General features: G+C 43.2%; 1 protein-coding gene across 17 annotated transcripts in view; it reads right to left on the reverse strand.

Moving 5' to 3' along the window:
- RALGPS2 (Ral GEF with PH domain and SH3 binding motif 2) overlaps nucleotides 1-22,799 on the reverse strand; it is a 368,517-nt gene that overhangs the window by 136,369 nt on the left and 209,349 nt on the right. For all 17 annotated transcript variants that reach the window (XM_078392372.1, XM_078392375.1, XM_078392380.1 and 14 more), the window contains one exon: nucleotides 12,154-12,244. In XM_078392372.1, the coding sequence (XP_078248498.1) occupies nucleotides 12,154-12,244 (91 nt within the window). The remainder of the gene's footprint in view (nucleotides 1-12,153; nucleotides 12,245-22,799) is intronic.

Below are 22,799 nucleotides of genomic sequence, written 5' to 3' on the forward strand. Positions count from 1 at the left end.
TGGTGAGTTTGTCAATGGGTTGAGCAAGGCTAGGAACCATGCCTGGAGTTATCTTATTTTAAGGCGAACATGCTGAACCACGGAAGTCATGGACACCACAGTGCCTAAAACACATTGGACTGTTAAAGCAGATATGAGTGCATGAGGAGTGAAGGCACGTAGTAAGGAGATTAGACTGAGGTGTTTGTCTACTGGAAGAAATGCCCAGGCATGTCTGGAGTCTATAATTGCTCCTATATAATGAACCAGCCTTGTGGGATTTAACTTGGATTTGTGTAGATTTACTGCAAGGCCAAGATCCTGGAGAAGAGACAAAGTAAAGTGAATGTCTCATTGAGCTTTGTGATGGGAGCGTGCTATGAGCAGCCAGTCATTGATGAATGGGGAGATGTGAATTTTGTGAATTTTGAGGTAAGCCGATATAGGAGCCATGCATTTGGTGAATACTCGGGGAGCTGTTGTGAGTCTGAATGGAAGTCTTTTGAATTGGTAGGCCTGAGTTCCAAGTTGGAAGCATAGGTAGAGCCTGTGAGAAGGATGAATGGAGACATGAAAAATAGGTCTATGACTGCAAACCAGTCTTTTCTGCGGAGTAAGGGGAGGACAGGCTTGAGGGTAACCATGCGGACCTTGGTCATAGTGATGTATTGATTTAGCTCCCTGAGGCTGAGGATGGGACGAAGGCCTCCATCTTTTGGGGCAATGGTGAGAGAAAAACCTATGACTGTGTGTTGTAGTGGTATTGGTTCTGTGGCATCTTTGAGTAGTAATTACTATATTTCTTTTTGTAGAGTTTGCAACGGAGGTGTGATGGTGGAGGATGAGAGATCCTGGTTTGGTCCAAGAATGTCTAGCTGTGCTCAGGAGAGAAGGGAGCATGGAGATATGGACCGGTGTGATAGTATCTTTAGAGATGGAGCCATAAGGATGATCTGCTGTTCCAATAGTGGGTCTATGGATTTGTAGGTCGAGGTATTTGGCCATACGAATCATTAATTGAGCACAGGTTTGAAAATCCTCTACTGATGACGGAGGGTCTGTGTCTGCCACATCAGAATCCGGCAATGTTAAGTCCTGATGGTGTTTCAGGCCTGGAACCATGATTAGATGGATCAGCATCATGCCTCAAGTCAAACAAATATCGATCAATATTGACATAGGGTGGCTGGTGTAACGACCAAGGTCCCCCCTAGAGGGTACCTAGTCGGCGGACAGAGAGTAATTAGGAGTTTGCACACCCTTATGGTGCTGAGTGAGTCCTGGATCTCAGCAAGGCGTGAGCCAAACACCTGCTTACAAGTCTGCCCTAATAAGCATACTCCTGTACCTTAGGATATTTCAGATAGAAAACCATGTGGGTTTTGTAGTCCTTAGACATACTAAGCTCCACAGGTTAGGACTAATTAAGTAAAATTTGGCCAAGGCAATACCATCATGGATGACCTATGACAGTTTACTGTTCAAGAGACCAATTGATTTTTATAATCATTGTTTTATTAAAGAAAAAAGAAAATTCCATAAAGAAATAGTCAGTTTATGCTAAAGCATGCAAATGATCATTTTTCAGGTTGGTTACAAAACTGTAATGAAGAAAAGAATCCATGAAAAATATAAAAATTCCAAAAGTCTAAGAAATCAAGTAAAAAACTGGTTAAGAAGGCAAAAAGACAGGTGCCTCCCCTATAATCCAAAAAGGTAATCCATAAGGAAAACAAAATGAAGAAAATAATCCAAATAAGTGTAAAAGTCCAAAGTCCATCATTATCCTGTAAAAACAAAAATCCTGTAAAAGAAATATCCTATTCTATTAATTTTACTACTGCTAATAATCACATCTCTCTAAAAACTAATCCATATTGTACTGATCATACTAAGCCATATTGTCCCCCCTTTACTCCACTATGTCCATAGGCAAAAGTTCCTTTTTCAAGCTTAGCTGGCATATCGCTTATTTTCCTCTTCTCATGGTGTCATCCAATCACGGTATGACGTTGGGTAAATAGTCCTGTTTTTCTGCTCCATTCCTTTCCCATGGGTAACAGATGTTATTTGGGTTTGTTGGTCTGCAATAAGCCACAACAAAGTCCATCTCTCTTATTGTGGAATGTTCTTCTCAGGCCTTCAGAAGAGCATTCTCCCATCCTCCTACTAGCAGATAATTTGTTAGCATTGCAGAAATCATCTATGCAGAGAACCAATATGGAATCCCTCTTACATTGTTCACTACTACATAACCCATCTTCAGTACAAGATCTCAACCATATAACCCATCTCATCACAGCTGGTCATCAAAATATTGGTGTCAACGCCGAGCTGTTGATGTTGAGGGGTCATCAGTGGACAGTGATTGTCATGAACCCAGTTCCCCTGTTTGTTTCTCCACACAACCCAGGTTCACTTTCAGGTGTGACATTTAGATTTCAACCCTTTCCGCTGCCACCAGAGGATTTCTCCTCACTCTATCAAATAAAACTCTTCAATCAGTGTGATTCAATTAAACAATGTTTATTAAAATGTTCACAAGTAAATCATGTAAAGTAAATCAGGGATGCTCTTATTTTATTCATGCAATCAATTGTGCTTCAATAACATTTATTTTTGATTAGTTATAATCATTTCAATCAATATAGTTATTCATTTCTTATCATGTTCTCTCTTTCTCTAATCTTCTCTAATACTAGCCGTCTTAACTGCCTAAATTGCTTCTCTCTACCTGAAGTCTCTAACACAGATTCTAACTAACTCCAAACTCTAACTGAAGTCCTCTCTAACCCCTAACTCCAAAACTAACTCAGACACTAACTCTCAACTCAGACTGTAACTGATCTTTTACTGTCATCCATTCTCTTATATATCCCTAGTTCCGCCTTTTCTGTACAGCTATTGGCTCTTGAATCAGGGTTCTATTGTGATGGACAGGAGTGGTCCCTGACCTGTCCGGCACATACCTTCCCCCCTTGGAAAAGTCTGTATCATGGGGGTAAACTCTACAGTGATTTACCCTCATGTACAACATATGAGAGAATCAAATTTTTCAATATACAAACCTTTAAGCATTTAACAGTTATACATTTTATACATTTTCTCTATTACCTCTTTTAACTTATTCATATTTTTTCCATTTTACTTTTCATTATACGTACAGTATCACCATTTTTATTACTTATAACATTACATATTTAACATTTCATATTCTATATAACTTACATTTTAAATATTTTTTCATTTCCTTCCATGCAATTATAACATTTTAATTTTGACCAGTTTGTATTCTATTACATTTACATTTTCATTTATTACTTGTCATCAATTTTAGCACTACATTGCATGTTACATTACTACATTGCAAAACATAACCAGAACCTTTGATTACAGTTTCACTTCTAATATTTGTTATTATAAGTTTTTTTCAGTCTTCTTGTGCAGCTTCCCATTGTTTTCTGTTATTCATTGGGTCTTCGAGACCATGAATCTGCAATCTTATTTTGAATCTCTCTTTTGCTTTGGGTCTCATCATCAAAGTCTTTCAGGTTTAGTGTCCCTCTTGTAAGTTTGTTAGTTTTGAGTTTCACAATTTGCAACGTCCCATAAAGTTTCTTTCTTTGCAATGTCCCATCAATTAAAATTCTCCCCTTCCAGTTGCCAATTAAATGTCTCTCACCTGCTCGATCTTTCTTGTTGTCCACCTTGCTCCGCACGGCTCCTGGTTCGAATCCTGCTACAGCGATGATGATGAAGACACCTCAGAACTCTGGACCTCTCACAACATGAAGATGTCTCCTGACACGACCTCTCTGGATACGATGACGTCTCTGGGCACGACTTCTCTGGATACAATGACGTCTCTGGACACGATCTCTCTGGATACGATGACCTCTCTGGATACCACGCCGAATATTCTTTAATGTAGTCTGCAGCTTTTCCAGGGTCTCTTTACATCTGCTCAAACACTGGATCTTTTTTGTATTTTCTTTTAGCTTTTATAATCTTTAAAGGAGAGGCTATACCTCTGACCTTTGTTTCCCCACGCTGGATATAGCGTGCTATCGTTATCATAGATTTCACTCTCTCCTCTTTTATTTTTTCTATGACTAGTGTAAATTTATTTAGTATTTCTTGCATTTCTCTTTTATCTACTTGATTAATTTTAGATGCACCTTTAAATTGATCTAGTTCTATTCCTTTATTTTTACATTTCTTAGATAGCGTTTCTTGTTGCTTGGTTTTAACTATGGGTGCAGACACAGAATTATCAGCTTTTTCAGTTAGCTGTATCTTTTCCTTAGATACTACTTCTGCTGACTTTAATTTATTTCCCTCTAAAGTTTTCAGTTTCACCATCTCAGGGTAGCATGATTTTTCCTGATCCTCATGTAAGTTTCCCTCTTTTCCAGGAGTCATCACTACGGAGTTTTCTTTAGTTATAATATCTTTGTCCTTACAGATTTTCTCAGGACATTCAGAGAACAATAGAGGGAGATTTTGAAAATCTTTTAACCAATTCTCTAAGCTATTATTCCCTTTTATCTCTTGGTTAAAAATCCTTTCACTGGGCTTTCTCATACCCTTGCAACTTTCTCCTACCCATTTATTTCTCTGGCTCTCTAGCAAAAAATTTTCTCCCCCACTTTCTCTAGTTACTGTAGTGGGTGTGTTCTATCTTGCGAGCTTATATATATGAAACCACTCTTAACATGTCTCATCTTATTCCACACTTCTTTTCCAACTCCAGATATCTCTCTGTACTCAAAAAGGATATCCCTTTGTCTGTGGATATTTCTATCTACAGTGGTGCCTCGCATAGTGAGATTAATCCATTCCGGATTAACCGTCGCTATGGCAAAACATTGCTGTACGGAACGGAAAAAGCCATTGGAATGCATTAAACTTAAGCGAGGCGCAAAACAGGTGGCCATTTGGGAACCGCCGATCAGCTGGGTGGCGGGCTCTTGCAAGGAGAGAGCCACCTCCCTCCTCTGCAAGAGCCCGCTGCCCAGCTGAAACACCGGCAGGCTCTTGTGAAGGAGGGAGGTGGAGGTCCCCTCTCTCCTTCGCAAGAGCCTTTCTGTTGTAATATGCAATCTGTAACATGCCCTTTCTCTTTAATGAACAAGCTTGGAAGGAACCTCATGTGTTCCCTATAGACAATCAGCCTTATAAATGTAGTTTTGTTTCACTCACACACACACCCTCCCTTGGACGGTGCGATACTACATGCAAGGCATAACCTTGAGTTTGCCTATCTACTGGCATTACCTGAAATGCTGGTGCATATGTTGCTCAATTTGTATATGGTATGTAATATATATTTTTAGATGTTATGTTAATTTCTTAGGGATCCCCGTGTACCTTATCCTAAGAGGTTTAGTAAAGTGTATATTTAAACAACGTATCTCGGTGTCTGGCAACCTCCTTTATTAAATTTCTCAACACTTTCTACCCAGCTGGGCAGCGGGCTCTTGCGAAGGAGGGAGCCACCTCCCTCCTCTGCAAGAGCCCACTGCCCAGCTGAAACGCCGGCAGGAGAGAGCCACCTCCCTCCTCTGCAAGAGGCCGCTGCCCAGCTGAAATGCCGGGGCCAGCTCTTGCGAAGGAGGGAGGTGGAGGTCCCCGCTCTCCTTCACAAGAGCCTTTCTACCCAGCTGGGCAGCGGGCTCTTGCGAAGGAGGGAGCCACCTCCCTCCTTCGCAAGAGCCTGCTGCCCAGCTGAAACGCTGGGGGCGGCTCTTGCGAAGGAGGGAGGTGGGGGTCCCTGCTCTCCTTCACAAGAGCCTTTCTACCCAGCTGGGCAGTGGGCTCTTGCGAAGGAGGGAGCCACCTCCCTCCTTCGCAAGAGCCCGCTGCCCAGCTGAAATGCCGGGGCCGGCTCTTACGAAGGAGACCGGGGACCTCCACCTCCCTCTTTCGCATAAGCTGGCCGGCGTTTCTACCCAGCCGGGCATCCCGGGCTTGGATCCGCCCTGCGCTCAGCTGAGCGCGGGATGGATCCAAGCGTCGGCGGCAGGGTGGTGGTGGGGGTCCAGAAGGCTTCCAGGCAAAGCACTGGAAGCCTTCCGGACCCCCCTACCCTGCCCCCTGCTGCCAGGAGCCGCCCCGCCCCAACTACCCCAGCCATGCTCGGACTCCTGGGAGTTCGAGCATGGTTGGGATAAGGTGGCACGGGGCGGCTTCAAGTGGCGGCAGCGGCAGGGTGGGTGGGGTTCCGGATGGCTTCCAGTGCTTTGCCTGGAAGCCATCCGGATCCACCCTACCCTGCCCCTGCCGCCGCTGAGAGCCTTCCGAGCTCTCAAAGGGCTTTCTCCAATGTCGGAGGGGGGCCCTTTGAAAGCTCAGAAGGGAAATGTTGGTGGTGGGAAGTGGTTTCGGGGTCCTTCCAAGGTGGCTGCCCACTGCCGACATTTTCCCTCAGCTGAGCGGCGGGGCTCCCGCTCAGCTCGGGGAAAATGCCCCCTCCGAAGGGGAATGTCTGCGGTGGCCTCAGAAGGACCCTTCGGAAGGGGCCTTCTGAGGCTACCGCCGGCATTTTCCCCCAGCTGAGCGGTGGGAGCGGTCCTTCAGAGGCTCCCGCCGGTCAGCTGGGGGAAAATGGTGCCTATAGGCAACATCGTAATGCAATCGCAAAAGCGATGGCAAAAAAGCCATCGCTATGCGAATTCGTCGTTAAACGGGCCGCTTGTTATACGAGGCACCACTGTATATCTCCTGCCAGTTCAGGTGATTGGCTGACACTTATAACTTCCTCAGGAACCTCACTATTACCATAAAGATTTTCTATCTTTTCTGTCTGTGAGTGTGTGGTGATCATAACAGACTTGATATAATTAATTAAGTCTAAACCAATTAAACAAGGCATATGGATCTCGTGTGAAACAGCTACTCTAAATTTACCAGTCCAATCTTTATACTTTATATGCACCTTAGCCATGGGTAACTTAATTAATTCTGTTCCAATTCCTTTAACTGTAATTTTCTCATCTGTAAAGATATCTTTTTGTGGAATAATATCTGCATGGCATATAGTGATCTGAGAACAAGAATCTCTCAATGCTAGCTATTTGATATTATTAATATAAATATTTTCTCCAGCTGACTTCATCCATCCCTTGTTGGTTTTAATATAATAGCAGTTGACTATTTCTGCTAGAGGAGGCAGTTGCTCCTGCTTCACAGTGTCAGTTAAACTGCCATCTTGGTTCACTTTAGAATTTTCATCCTGCCTTTGCATACAGTATACCTTTTTAGGTATAACTCCCCCTGTTTTTTGTTGTTCCCTTTCTTTGTTTTTAAGAAATTCACAATTGGAAATGAAATGATCTGTTTTCCCACAACCAAAACAAGTTTTTAAATTTCTTTGTTCATTATAAGTGGTTCTGTCTCTCTTTTTTTCAAAGCTTTTACCCTGTTGGTACTGCTCTGAGGGTCTCTCTCTAAAATGGCTTCCATCTGTATACTTGTTGGTTTTGTAGAAATCTCTAGGTTCTCTTTTTCTTTCTTCAAAGTTTCTGTCCAATTTCACTTCAGAATATTTTGAATTTCTAATCTCTGATATTAAATCTGCAGATTCACTAGCCTGTAGTACTGTTCTAGGTTGTTTATCTCTAACTAAATATCTTAATTCAGCAGCCAAAGCTGAATAAAATTGTTCCAATCCTATGAGGTGCTGCATGTCCTCCAAAGTTGTCACTTGAGATTGCTCCATCCATTTCCGTAAATATTTAACTAGATTTGCCCCAAATTGTGAATATGACTCATCAGGTTTCTTACTTAACTGTCTAAATTTAAGTCTGAGTTTTTCACAGGTTATTCCAAATCTTGAGAAAACTAATTTCTAAAGAGCTCATAATTTCTAGCTTGGTCTTCTGACATACTAGCATAAATTTCGGACATTTCAGCACTAATTAAAGACCTTAATATCAGCATACGTTCTTGTTCTGTCACACTATAGTCCCAACAGGCTCTCTCAAATGAAATTAGAAAAGATTCAGGGCAATCTCCTTTTTTTAAATTGAGGGAATTTCCTAAGGTCTACTTTTGTAGACCTTCATTTGTACTATTACTGTTATTACTATTTAGAGATTCTATTTCTAGTTTTTTCATCTCTAATGCATGTTGCATTTCTTGTTGCCTCATTGGGCCTCTGCCTTTTCTCTCATTTCTAATTGTTTCAACTGAAATTCCTGTTCTTTCTCAAATTTCCACATTATAAACTCTAGCGAGTTGTTTTCTCTCCCTGAGGCACCCTCCTGTTCCCTCGAGCACTCATAATCCTGGCCCTCTTGGTCTGAAATTTCCTCTTCCTGAGGTAAAGTCTGACCCTCAGCAAATTCCATAACTGCCTTCTTCCCTCACTTGGAAGGCACACCCAACTGTTTTTAATTTGAAAAAGTTGGCAGGTTGCTTTCTCCCCAATTCCAATTTACAAGCGTCTGTTTAAAATGACCTCTTTTTTCCTGTGTTAGAGATTTAAACTATGTAGCTTTCTTTTGGCAGCTTAAGATCGCTACGTTGTATCTTTGGGTTTCAGCCTCGCTGTCTGTTGTGTCTGTTACTTTGTATCTCTTGGTCTACAGACACCCAGATTTTCCAAACAATATTTTTCTTTTGTATGCCTCAGTTATCTTCACCTCCACTGTTCTTTTTAGACCTTGGCTTCCACTTTTAGGTCCCCTCAGTGCTCCCCCTCTCAGAGCTTTGGGATCTAAAGCTAGCCCTCTTGGTCCTCACCCTCTCAGCTTCAGGTAAACTTTTAACCACAGTATAGAAATCTCCTCAGAGTCCTTTTCCTGCCTTTGTCTTGCCACAATCAGGAGTCCCTATCAAGCTATTCACCTTAAGTCTTAGGGTTCCCTACTCCTTCAGTTGGCCTATTGACAACCAGGTCTCTTAGACTCAGAGATTTTTCTTTTTTACTTTAGGCTTTCTGGTATTCCTTCGCTTAGAATCCCAGACTCAGAAAACTTCTCTTTATTTTGGCTCACTGGATTTCTTTCGAATCCGAACCGCTCGCCACCACTTTTGTGACACACCCTAAATTCCCCGGTTTATTTCTCTACACAACCCAAGTTCACTTTCAGGTGTGACATTTAGATTTCAACCCTTTCCGCTGCCACCAGAGGATTTCTCCTCACTCTATCAAATAAAACTCTTCAATCAGTGTGATTCAATTAAACAATGTTTATTAAAATGTTCACAAGTAAATCATGTAAAGTAAATCAGGGATGCTCTTATTTTATTCATGCAATCAATTGTGCTTCAATAACATTTATTTTTGATTAGTTATAATCATTTCAATCAATAGTTATTCATTTCTTATCATGTTCTCTCTTTCTCTATTCTTCTCTAATACCAGCCTAGTCTTAACTGCCTAAATTGCTTCTCTCTAACTGAAGTCTCTAACACAGATTCTAACTAACACCAAACTCTAACTGAAGTCCTCTCTAACCCCTAACTCCAGAACTAACTCAGACACTAACTCTCAACTCAGACTGTAACTGATCTTTTACTGTCATCCATTCTCTTATATATCCCGAGTTTCACCTTTTCTGTACAGCTATTGGCTCTTGAATCAAGGTTCTATTGTGATGGACAGGAGTGGTCCCTGACCTGTCCGTCACAGTGATCGATATCAATGGGTGTCGATCGGTATGAACATTGAAGGTGCGCCCATGGACAGGGGTCAATATTGAGGGTCTTTGATCAATATCAATGTCGAAGGTGCATCCATAGACAGGGGTTGATAGCAAGGGTCTTGGACTGCTATCAACATCAAAGGTGTGTCCATGGACAGTGTTCAATATTGAGGATTGCCAATATCGAAAGGGTCAGTATTGAGGTGTGTCAAAATGGAGGTTGCTGTCAATGTCTAGAGAGCTGTCAAGGTGATAAAAGCATTGATGGAAAACACTGTATTATGGTGGAATAAACAGATGCCAGTGACACTGAGAAGGATGAGCGTTCAGGGTCCTCCTAATGGAGAGGCAAATAGTAACTTGCCGTTGCGGCAACGTGCCTGGAGTCAAGGAGTATCGATCGGCTTGGTTGGGGCTCTTAGGTGCTGGCAGATAAGAGGTGCCAGGTAGTACTGGGCGATCATGGTAATAAGATCACTTGGACACCAAAGGCTCCCTAGCAGAGACATCCTTCAGGGGCAGTGCTGCTGGAACAGGAAGAGCTACTGGCCGATAGTGTTTGACAGGCTTCTCTGTTAGGCACCAATCGAGGCAAACAGCATCACGATGATGGTGCTGAGTATGATCTCTTTCTGTACGAGAAGGCAAGCGGATGCTCATATAGGCTTGATGCCTTTGTTGGTGTGCCAGAGGCCAAGGTGGTAGGCCTACAGGGGCAGAGTAAGGCACAGTTTCTGGTTGCGTTTAGCACCATGGATGTCTGATGAGGCAATTTGTGAAGACTTACTCAGAGAGCCCGATGACTGTCACAGGCTATCAGGGGAAGCCATGAGTTGATCAACATGCTGTTCCCATTCGGGAGACTGTAATAGTGAGGTTGATGAGGTGGAAGTGCCTCCTCATCTGAAAGTGAACCAACGTAGATGAGGTTTCTAGACTCTGGTGGTTGTGGAGTCAGGGAAATGGTTTTGGAAGGCTTCAATTTCAAAGATTTAGCCTTTTTTGGAGGTGACGGTTCCGGTACCGAGGAAGTGTCCATGGACAGTTTTCTCTTAGAGGCTGTTTCGATTTAAACGGTTTTGATGTCGAATGTTTGGCTTTGTGCAATCACGTGACCGTCAATATTGAGGGCAGAGTAGGCTATCGAGGGAAGAGTAGGCTATCAATGATTGGATTGAGATGGAGTAGCCGATGGGCACTGTTCTCTCGCTGCGGAAACAGCTTCATCCATGGTTTTAGGGATTGCTCCCAGAGCCGAAGCTTGAGTCTACAGAGGCAACTGCGGAGAACTCTGTGTTTAAAGTTTTTGCAGGGAGGGGACAAGGAAGTTTGATGGCCTCACAGAGGCAAAAAAGGCATTTAGGGAGGCCGACAGAGAGTGGGATCTCATTGCAGGCTACACAGCTTTTAAATGGGCCTGAAAAGGCCATGAACTGAGAACCGGTTTTGAAAAGAAAACAACGGAAAGGGGGGGGCGCTTGGGCCTTATAGCCAGAGCGTATCTTGTTTCAAAAATAATAATGACAATAATAATAAGGTTCAATAACTTTCCTACTTTTGTTTTCAGATTTCTCACAGAAGCAACAATTGAGGCTCTCAACGCGGTGGTTGAAGAAACTGAAGGGAGAGCCTTGGAGCCAAGGTACATATACTAGGGGAAGGGGTCTATGCTAATGTATTTTCCTTTGCTACTGCAGAAGCTCTAGAATATTCTGACAAGGCTCCGTGCATGCAGTGATTACCCATAGTGTGATTTACAGAGGCCACGAAGAAAAACCTCAGTGCTGGCAACTAAGAAGGGGGTCAATATTCCATATGGTACTTAGTATAGTGGTGCCTCACTTGACGAGGATAATCCGTTCCAGCGAAATAGCTGTAGAGCGAAATCCTCGTCAAGCGAAATAAAAAAGCCCATTGAAATACATTGAAAACCGGTTCAATGTGTTCCAATGCGCAAAGTACCTCAGCGTCCAGCTAAGATCCTCCATAGGGCGGCCATTTTCTGATGCCTGTGCAGCAAAAAATCTGTTCTAAAGCACAGCGGGGAGCCATTTTGAATAGCTGGTGGCCATTTGGAAACGCGACGATCAGCTGTTTTGATCGTCGTAATGCGAAGAATCTGTTCCCGAAGCAGGGAACCGATCGTCGGGAAGCGAATTTTGCCCATTAAAACATCATTTTGCGATTGCAAAACCAATCGCAAAAACCTCATCATCAAGCGGATTCGTCGTTTAATGAGGTAATTGTTAAGCAAGGCACCACTGTATATGCAAAGCTTTGGTTACAATTGTGGCTCATTTTTCAATTACAAATCAAGGAAGTTTAAAGGAAGAGTTCATAAAAATGGAAACCACAGGTCAGATGGCATTTACAAATTTCACAAGTCATGACACAATGAGCAGGTGCCTGCTCTTGTCCTTATTTATTGTTGCTTATAAAGTATTCATGAACTTTAAAAACAAGAAACCGGACTAAGCAAAACATTATTATTCATTATTATGATATTGCTATGTTTTACACTTACTTATAATTGTCATCCTCCACAAATTTTTGAAGTTCTTCTATATATTGAACAGAATTCAGGTATTTTTGAACATGAGGCAACACAAAAATATCTAGATAGCAAGAAACAAATATCAATAATTTTACATTTTTTAACTAAAATGTCATTCCACAAATGCTCACATTAAAATAAAACATTATTTAAAGTGCCACAATGTTTTTGATTTTTAAAAATATTTGGCTGGTACTCCCTCCTTTTACATTGATAAAAATGTCTTTATGTTCCTTACACAAACTGTCTAAAGGAGTCTGTAATGCAGGGGTCTCCAAAATGTGCATCATGATTCTGTGGGGTGCCAGGGAACTGAGCCAGGGGCACCATGGGAAAAGGGACAGAACATAGAGCTATGAAGGCTGTAGAGGAGCTGTTTGTAGCTCTGTGTTAAACAGGAACTGGACGTGAAGGTCATGTGTCTGCCTCTCCTTGTCCCATCTCTATGGTCCCCAGTGGAGGTGCTTGCTGGGTGGCCTTATGAGTTTCCTGCATAAAGACTGGAGGGAGGTGAGACATTGAAGATATTCGAGGGTGGGGAGGAGATGGGATGGCTGGGGTGGGGTTTTAAGATCCTGCGCCTGGTGGCACTGAAACCTCTCATGGCCCTTTGAGCAAAGGGGAGCCACAGCCAGTGGTCAGTAAATCAAGGGAGCTGCGAGTCTAAAATGTTTGGGAATCACTGCTGTAATGTAAAGTAATCTAATTAACAGTGATATGGGAGGTTAGGAACAGTTGTGCTTTACAGACATTTATATCATATTGGTTGCAAACTAAAGATTATATCCACAGATGCTACAATCCTATTTGGTAATAATTTCTAATGTTAAACTTGGCAACTACATCCCTCAACCAGTTGGTTCTTCTTTTCAAATATGATCATATAAACTGCTGCTGGAGAGAGTTATGGAGATAACTTTTAAGTGTGCTCCTATTCATAGAACTGGGGTTAAAACTCTAAAGAACAAACTGCTGAAGCTTATTTAGCTATCTACCTATTGTAGTATGCAAATAAACTGTGGCCAGTATACTGCTGAATAGCTCCATCAGCACAGCAGCGATAACATTACTCTTGGGGGCAGAATGCTGCTAATTAAAGTGCTTCTGTTTTAATTTCAGGTTGCATATAATCTGAAGTTGAAGTGGGATAATTTTTTAATTAGCTGCAATGTCCCATTGCAAGTGACATCACTTCCACTGTGCAACAGGATTTGGGCCTGGATCTTATTATTTCCTAAAATGGCAAGAACCAACATACATTTACTCAAAGTCTCTAAGCTTCTGTCCCACAAACACTTTGTATCACTCTCTATAAAAATCTTAAAAAATGAAAGAAGGAGAATTTTTAGATTAACATACAAATATATGGAGGAACATATGGTATACAGAATAGTATTCAGCCACTGCAATAACTTTCACAAGAGTAGCTGTAGCGTTCACCCCTTGTTATGCAAAATAAGTCATGTATTATTCATGTACTATGCTAATGTGTTCCAGAGGTGGAGCTGAAAGAGATATTCAAAGGCGGACCCTGAATCAGAGTCGGGGGTCAGAATCAGAGAGTCTAAGAGGCGTCAGAGTGAGAGTTTAGTTAGTCAGAGAGGGAACAGATACAGAATGATAACACTGGTTAAGAAAATAGGTAGAGAAGGTGGTAATGATATTGTAATAGAAAAGTATGTATTAAGAGAACTGTTAATGATTTGCTTGTGTACAATGATTATCTGAAGAACTTCTGTTATTATTAAATCTGATTCACTTCAATAAATAAGTTCTGTTTGAATTCACAAGACAAGTGTCCTGACAAATGTCATTTATATTGTGGATTGAGGTAATCCACTGGTGGCAGCAAGAGGAAAACATGATGTGAGCCTTTGTGAGGGCAAAACAAGAAGGTACCACAAAACTGAACGCCAGAATTGGTGTCCAGCGGCCGGATACGAAACAATCCATTCAAGCCAGAAGTTTGAAAGTGAATTTTCTTTGAGTCAAGGGTACCTTTTAGTCAGAGGTCTGTGGTGAAGAAGTAGATGACCTGCTAGAGCTTTTGCAGAAAAGTGTTTTAAAAAGGCTTCTGATCCCAGATCTGGGGCAACTAAAATAGGGAACGACTCTAAGGTAAAATTCTTTTGTTTGTTTACCTCAGGATTTGAGAGACCCAGTGGCTAGCTTAAAATCCAAGGTTCTGAGAGAAGAGAGCACTGATAGATAAAAAGTGGAACCCAGGGTGACAGCAGATCTGAGGTGATAGGAACCTAAAAAGCAGAGGCTTGCAAACAGAATCTGAATTGTGTCTGGAGGCAAGAAGGTTGTCTCAAACCAAGAAACATTGTGGATGGTGTGGTGCCAGAAAAAGTGTAGCCATCTTTAACTGTTGAGTGAGAGTTACACAGTACCCCAGAAAAATACTGGGAAAAGAAAACAACAGTAAAAAAGTGTTTTAAAAAGAGGCCTGACTAACTCAGTGTGGCAACCCCAGACCTACTGGAGTATCCCACCCTGTAGTTATGCTGCTACCAACCATTCCCTGTAAGGAGTCACACAGACCAGGAATGGATTTTAATAAACAAAAGAACAAGGTTTATTGAAACAACAAACAGGGTAAATAAAAGGATCAGGTAAATAGGATACTGGAACGTGGCATAGTCCCAATCATACACATACAACAGATTGGTTCCCACGGAACACTTTAAGGTAACGCACAGACCCTGAACCTATCAGTTCTGGCTACCTAGATAGAAACCTGAACCTATCAGGTATGTACTATCTGACGAACAGTTGTACCCAGTCTGACACACAGACTCCAACTCCTAACTCTTCACACCAGCTCCAAATATATATACAGTACAGCTCCTCCCCCCTGATGTCCCGCCTTCCACTCCCCATAGGATGGAACTTTCCCTCCAAACCCATGACAGACAGGTACCATCAGTGCTGTATGTGACACCTCCCCTCTTTATAAGTTGTTTTGTGGGGGAAAAGCTAAAGTGCTTTTCTCCAAAAAAACAACCAGGATCAAAACACATAAACAGTTATACAATATCATACAATCCCATAACCCATACTTACTCACTCTAGGTCAAACATATCACTTATGCATTTAAACATTAATATTTGCAATACATTAAGTTACCTTTATTAATACAAACCAAGCCTGTTCAATAAACAGGTACATTTAACTTTTGGTCACCAAAATATACACAGTCCATGGTTTCTTTGCCGTCTTCACTCGTCGGGTCTTCTTGACAAGGCGTCAGCAACACAGTTCATTGACCCTCTGACCACCTTCACTTCAAAGTCAAAATCTTGCAGGTTTAAAGCCCACCTCATAAGTTTACTATTATGGGTTTTCATTGTCTTTAACCACTGCAGTGGTGAGTGGTCAGTGCACAGAACAAAATGTCTTCCCCAGATGTAAGGTTTGGCCTTCTGAATCGCGTATACTATGGCCAGGCACTCCTTTTCCACGGTTGCCAAATGTCTCTCACCTTTCTGGAGTTTCCTACTCAGGTAGGACACTGGATGCTGGTCACCATTTTCATCCTCCTGGCAAAGAACTGCTCCTACCCCGCTGTTAGACGCATCGGTGTAGATGATGAACTCCCGGTCGAAGTCGGGAGCACACAGCACTGGATAATGGATGAGCGCCTCCTTCAACTTCTGGAACGCCTCCTCACAGTCGCTGGTCCACGGGATGCGGTCATCAGTCTTCTTCCGCGTCAGATCGGTCAGCGGAGTCGCCATCTCGCTAAACCTCGGGATGAACTTTCTGTAGTAGCCCACCAACCCAAGAAATGATTTGACTTTTTTCTTGGTGTTGGGTCTGGGCCAATCACGAACGGCTTCTATCTTGGCCTCTAGGGGTTTGATCACTCCTCCCCCTACTATGTGACCCAAGTATTTTATTTCTGGGCTACCCAGCTGACACTTGCTTGCCTTTACTGTTAGCCCTGCTGCACTTAACCTCTGCAGCACTATTTCCAGGTGTTTCAGGTGATCTTCCCAGGTATTGCTGAAGATCCCTATATCGTCAATGTAGGCCACAGTAAAGTCATTGAGCCCTGCTAAGGTCTGGTCCATCAGCCTTTGGAATGTGGCTGGTGCATTTCTGAGACCAAAACTAAGGACTCTAAACTCATATAGACCGAAAGGGCTGCAAAATGCGGTCTTTTCCTGATCCCTGGGATCAATCCTTAATTGCCAGTAACCCTTTACTAGGTCCAACGATGAAATGAACCGACAACCCCCTATGGTTTCAATCAGGTTGTCTAGCCTGGGCATTGGGTAGGCATCAGGAGTGGTTACGCGGTTTAATTTCCGGTAATCTACACAAAATCTAATGCTCCCATCAGGCTTGTCCACCAGGACTATCGGAGAGGACCAAGGACTAGAAGAGGGGACGATTATGTTCTCCCTAAGCATCTCGTCCAGCTCCTTCCGCACCTTGTCCCTATAGGGTCCCGTCACTCGGTATGGGGATACTGCTTGCGGGGTTGCATCCCCTGTGTGGATCCGATGCATCACTCCCTTCACTATCCCCGGCTTATTTGAAAAAACCTTATGATATTTAGTGAGCAGCACTTTTAGTTCTTGCTGCTGGTCTTGGGTGAGTGCAGGACTGATCTTCACCTCATCTGGGTTGTATTTCACTTCCCCTCTACCCTCCCAGAAGGGTAATTCAGCTTCCTCACTCTCAGCTGCTTTTATGGCAAATAAAACCCTCTGTTCCCCTCTGTAGTAGGGTTTCAGGGCATTCACATGTACCACCCTCCGTGCTTGGTGTTCCTCCTGTTCTATAAGGTAGTTCAGATCCGACATCTTGGAAATGACCCTGTATGGTCCTGCCCATTTGAGCTGCAGTTTGTTCTCTTTGCAGGGCCTAAGCCAAAGCACTTCCTCCCCTGGATTAAAGTGCCTCTCCCTGGCTTTCTGGTCATACCAGGTTTTCTGTCTGACCTTCTGAGCTTGCAGGTTTTCTGCTGCTAGCTCTAGGTTTCTCTTCAGGTCATTCATTAAAGTGTCTATATACGTCACAACATCTTGTGGGTCACCCTGGGTGACCTGCTCCCAATTCTGTTTGATTAAATCAAGTGGACCTTTTACTTTTCTCCCAAACAAAAGTTCAAACGGACTGAACCCGGTACTGGCTTGGGGCACTGATCGATAAGCAAACAAAAGGGATTGCAGCTTCTGGTCCCAATTGTTTGGATTCTCTGCCAAGTAAGCCCTAATCATGCGCATCAGAGTCCCATTGAACTTCTCCGTTAACCCATTACTTTCGGGGTGATAGGCAGTGGTTTCCTTGTGTTTAATTCCACAGATTTGCCATAACCGTTTCATGAGCTTTGATGTAAACGATGTGCCCAAATCTGTGATTATTTCTGAGGCAAATCCCATCCTGGACATATACCCCACCAAGGCATCTGCCACTGTGTTAGTTTCGATATTAGTCAAGGGTATGGCTTCGGGGTACCTCGTGGCATGGTCCACAATGGTGAGAATGAACCGGTTCCCCCTCTTTGTGGCCTTGGGCAAAGGTCCCACAATATCCACTCCTATACATTTGAACGGGGTGTCAATCACAGGCAAAGGGCACAACTTCGCTTTGGTCCTGTCACGGTTATTCCCCTGCCTCTGACACACATCACATTGTTTACAGAACTCCTTGATCTGCTTTCCTATTTCAGGCCAGTAAAAATTCTGTGTGATTCTCTGCTGTGTTTTGTTCACCCCTAAGTGCGCAGCAAACATGTCAGAGTGCCCCCTTTGTAAGATCATGGGGCGATACTTTTCAGGTACCACCAGCTGACTTCTGATCCCATCTCCCCCTTTTGAGATATTCCTCAGGGTCTCTCTATATAAAATCCCCTTTTTCTCTAGAAATCTCACTGGGGTTTCAGGTGTTAGCTGGGCGTCTGTCACCTGTTCAAAACACTTTTGGAGAGTGGCGTCTGCCTTTTGCTCTTGGCCAAATCTGCTGTCTGTGGTTAAGGTTTCCACCACAGCTTCGGAGCTCCCCTCTGCTTCCGTCTCGGGCTCATCAGTACCCCCCTGAACTGTCCCTGTGGTAGCTTGTGAGCGTGTAATCACTAGCACCCGTTTCACATGTTCAGCCAGGTCATTTCCCACGAGCATGGCTGCTGGCAGAGTCGATGAAATCGCTAGCCGCCAAACTCCCCTCCAGCCTTGAAAGCTCACAGGTACCTCAGCTACTGGCAGTGAGATCACCTGCCCCTCAATCCCTGCCACCTTCAAGCTCTCATTTGGGATTATATACTTCCTAGGAATAATGTCTGGATGGCACAGGGTCACCTGGGAACAAGTATCCCTTAGCCCCCTATACTGATGGTCAAGTATTCCTACGTCCACCCCTGCGGTCTCAAACAATTGCGAATCTGTCCTAACTGGTAAGCAGCGCTTGACCTCCACAAGAGGACCATTTTCCCCAGCCTGATCAGCAGATGTAACTGGTCCAGAGTGAGTAGCCATGGTAACAGGCTCCCTCAATGGCAAGGAGCTTTGCTCTGTCTGGACACAGAACACAGCTTTTGGCTTGGTTCCACTCAAATCATGAGGCAAATTTCCCTTTAGCTGCTTTAATTTCTCACACTCTGAGATTAGATGGCCCTTTCCTTGACAGAAATAACATTTTCTGCTGTACTTGGAGTCTTTCTCATCTGGTTTTGGTTTTCCCTCCAAAATCTGAGGTCTTGGTGGTTTCATGTCTGAGGGCTTCCCTTCAACATGGGCCCCTCCCCCTTGCTCGTTTTTCCCTGGTCCCTGAGAGTACCTGCTGTAGGTTTCTTTGGGCTTACCCACAGTTTTCCCCTCAGCACCTAAGGGCTTCCTTATTTGGGAAATAAAATCTGCGATCTCTGCCGCTTCTGTCACCGATTTAGGTTTCCTCTCCCTCACATGGAACTTTAGTTCCCCATGCAGGACTGAATAAAACTGTTCCAGCGCTATCAGGTCTTTGAGCTGCTGGAAGGTCTCTGTCCCCTCCTGAGACAGCCATTTCTCTAGCAACCTCACCAGTTGGGCCCCCACTTGGGTAAAAGTCTGCTCTGTTTTTTTTGTGAGTGACCTGAATTTTTGCCTCAGCTGTTCAGCATTTATCCCATGCCGGGCAAACACCAGTTTTTTAAACTCAGCGAAGTCCTTCAGCAGTTCCACTGGCATCTCTGCATAGACTTCTGCCAGGCTGCCACTGATTAAAGATCGCATAATAGTCATCTTCTCAGTTTCCCTTACTGAGAAGTCCACAAACGCTCTTTCCACGAGGGAAAAGAACACCTCAGGGCAATCTCCCTTGTTGTACACAGGGAATTTCTTCAGGTCAGTTTTAGACAGGCTGCCTTCCCCATTCCCTGGGTTCCCCTCATTATTATTGTTATTCCTATTTCTACTCATTATCTCCAGCTTCTTCAGCTCATACGCCATTTTTTCTAACTCCAACTGTCTCTGTTTCTCTTCCCTTTCCATTTCAAATTGTCTTTGTTTCTCTTCCCTTTCCATTTCAAATTGTCTTTGTTTCTCTTCCCTTTCAAACGCCATTCTTTCTAACTCAAATTGTCTTTGTTTCTCCCTTTCCTTTTCCTCCATTTCCCTCACCCTCAGTTCATGCTGTTGGGCTAGGAGCATTCTTCTGAGTTCTGAGGTCAGTTCTCCCGTGCTCTCATCCTGCACTGAGCCAAATTCCTCCTCAGAACCGTGGTCTGCCTGTGGTTCTCTCACTTCCCCCATTTCTGCCATTTGGCTTCGAGTCAAGGGCATAATCCCCCCAGAACAGGCTGCCTTCAAAAGTCACGCCTCAAAATAAAACGATGACTTTTTTCCTTTTGCCTCAGAAACAGCCTTCTATAGACCGCTGCTGTTCCTCCAGCACCAACTTGCAACTGTTGCCAGGTAGAATCCACCCCCTCTGCTAGGCCTCTCAGCAGACAGGCTAGATCACTGTTACTTCACGCAGCTTTGCCTCAGCCCTTTCCCGCCACACGGGTTGCCTCAGAGCTCCCTAATCTAGTCCCCCAATCTGAGTTTGCACGTTCTTCCACTAGCCTACCTCCCCGTGAGGTAAGCCTAGAAGATTACCTACGCGCCCTCAGATTTTCCCTGACTAGACCCCCCTTGCTCTGGGCACACTTGCCAAGGCTTTGCTGGACCACTGGACAACTGGACCAGTCGTATCCCACCGCTGGACACCAATCAATGTGGCAACCCCAGACCTACTGGAGTATCCCACCCTGTAGTTATGCTGCCACCAACCATTCCCTGTAAGGAGTCACACAGACCAGGAATGGATTTTAATAAACAAAAGAACAAGGTTTATTGAAACAACAAACAGGGTAAATAAAAGGATCAGGTAAATAGGATACTGGAACGTGGCATAGTCCCAATCATACACATACAACAGATTGGTTCCCACGGAACACTTTAAGGTAACGCACAGACCCTGAACCTATCAGTTCTGGCTACCTAGATAGAAACCTGAACCTATCAGGTATGTACTATCTGACGAACAGTTGTACCCAGTCTGACACACAGACTCCAACTCCTAACTCTTCACACCAGCTCCAAATATATATACAGTACAGCTCCTCCCCCCTGATGTCCCGCCTTCCACTCCCCATAGGATGGAACTTTCCCTCCAAACCCATGACAGACAGGTACCATCAGTGCTGTATGTGACACTCAGCAATAGAAACCAGCTTTTATCAAAGAAGTACACATACTTATGCCACCCAAAAGAACTAAAAAGCCAGTAATTGAGGTAATTCATCCTCAAGAGGCACAAAGTTTACCTCAAGGTGGAGGGAAATGGAGACCCTTTAGCTTCAGTGGAACAGGAGGAAACTGAGGAAAATGCCTCAGAGAGACAAAGGGATCTAGGCTCCCTAGATTTTGAAAAATGGAAATTACAACAGGAATTTAAATTGAAGGAGCTAGCTATGAAAAATCAATTAGAAATGGAGAAAGAAAAAGCCAGAGAAAAGGAGAGAGTTGAGGCCAGACAAATGGCATTTGAGCAAGAAAACAGACAAAGAGAAACTGAATTAAGACAAAGAGAAATGGAGTTTCAAAAACAGATGAAACAATTAGAAATTACTGTTCAAAATAATAACAACAATAATAACCGTGCTAGTGAGGGAAATCTGTGAAAGATTGACCTAAAGAAATTTCCCCAATATAGAAAAGGAGACTGCCCTGAATTGTTCCTCATTTCATTTGAAAGGACATGCTAGGACTTTGAAATTAAGGATGATGAAAGTATGTTTTGAGATCACAAATAAGTGGAGATTTAGCTGAGCTTTATTCTCAGACGCCTCTAGAGCAAGCTAGAGATTTTGAAACATTTAGAAAGATGGTATATGCTAGATTTGGCATAAATGCAGAACACCTAAGAAGAAAATTTTGTTCCCTTACTAAAAAGCCTGAAGAAGCTTATTCTAGGCTAGGGTCTAAAGTGCTGCAATGTTTGGAGAAATGGATGGAACGTGAAAATGTCACTTCTCTTGAGCAGATGAAAAATGTGATTGGGTTGGAACAATTTTATTCTATTTTGTCTGTGGGATTGCACTATTTAGTTCAAGATAAAAATCCTAAAAATCTATTAGAAGCTGGTGAAACAGCTGATTACATTGGGAAGATTTGAGACTACAAGTTCTCTGAGGTAAAATTTAACAAGCAGAACTGGGACAACAATAAGAAACCCTTTAATAAAAATTACCTCAGCAAAGGACGAGGGAAAGAAGGCCAGGGTAGTACTTTACCTAAACTAGCACGGCTTAGTTCTCAGACCCAAATGAACCCTGAGGAAAAGTTTAACAGTCTCCACAGAAGGACGTACAAATGTTACAAATGCACTGAGTCTGGGGACTTACAATTCAATTGTATGAAGAAAAAAACTAAAAATGGGAAAGGTGATAATCCGACCAAGAAAGTGTACTATTTAAAACCAGTTGAAGCCACTGAGGGAGGCTGTAACCATGGTAGTTCTGTCTCCATGGTAACCAAGGCTATTGCTCTTGAGGAGATACCTGAAGCCCTTATAGTCCATTGTTTTTATATCAAAAATGACAATACTTTTCTTAAAAACACTGGTGAAGAGATAGTAATAGGTGAAAAGAAGTACATTGCTCTGAGGGACACAGGTTCTGAAATTTCAATTGCACATTCAGATCTGATAGCTCAGGACAACATAATTCCAGGCTGAACTATGACCCTAAAAGTAATTGGGAAGGAAATTGTGGTGTTGAAAGTGGCAGAGGTACAAATAACTTATGGGAATTGGTCTGGCAAGTGGCAAGTGGCCATTTCGGATGAAATACAGGCTGCTTTTCTAATTGCTTGGGAGTTAATAAAGCATGTTAAGAGTGCTTTTGCACTAACATGCTCACCAGGGGGCCAGGAATCACCCACTGCAGTAGAAATGGATACTGTAGCAGAAGGAAGCCTAGAGGGAGAAAGTTCCTTGGATAGCCAGCTTAATAGTCATGCTGAAGCTGATCTTATTCTTTTGAATGGCCCTGAGATAGCAGAGATGGCTGACGTGGTCAAATTGGAAAATCCTAATAATACTTTCTATGTATTCGCGAAGGCTTTCATGGATGGGATCT

This window comes from Pogona vitticeps, chromosome 4, assembly GCF_051106095.1.
Source record: "Pogona vitticeps strain Pit_001003342236 chromosome 4, PviZW2.1, whole genome shotgun sequence".
In the NCBI taxonomy this organism is placed as follows: Eukaryota; Metazoa; Chordata; class Lepidosauria; order Squamata; family Agamidae; genus Pogona; species Pogona vitticeps.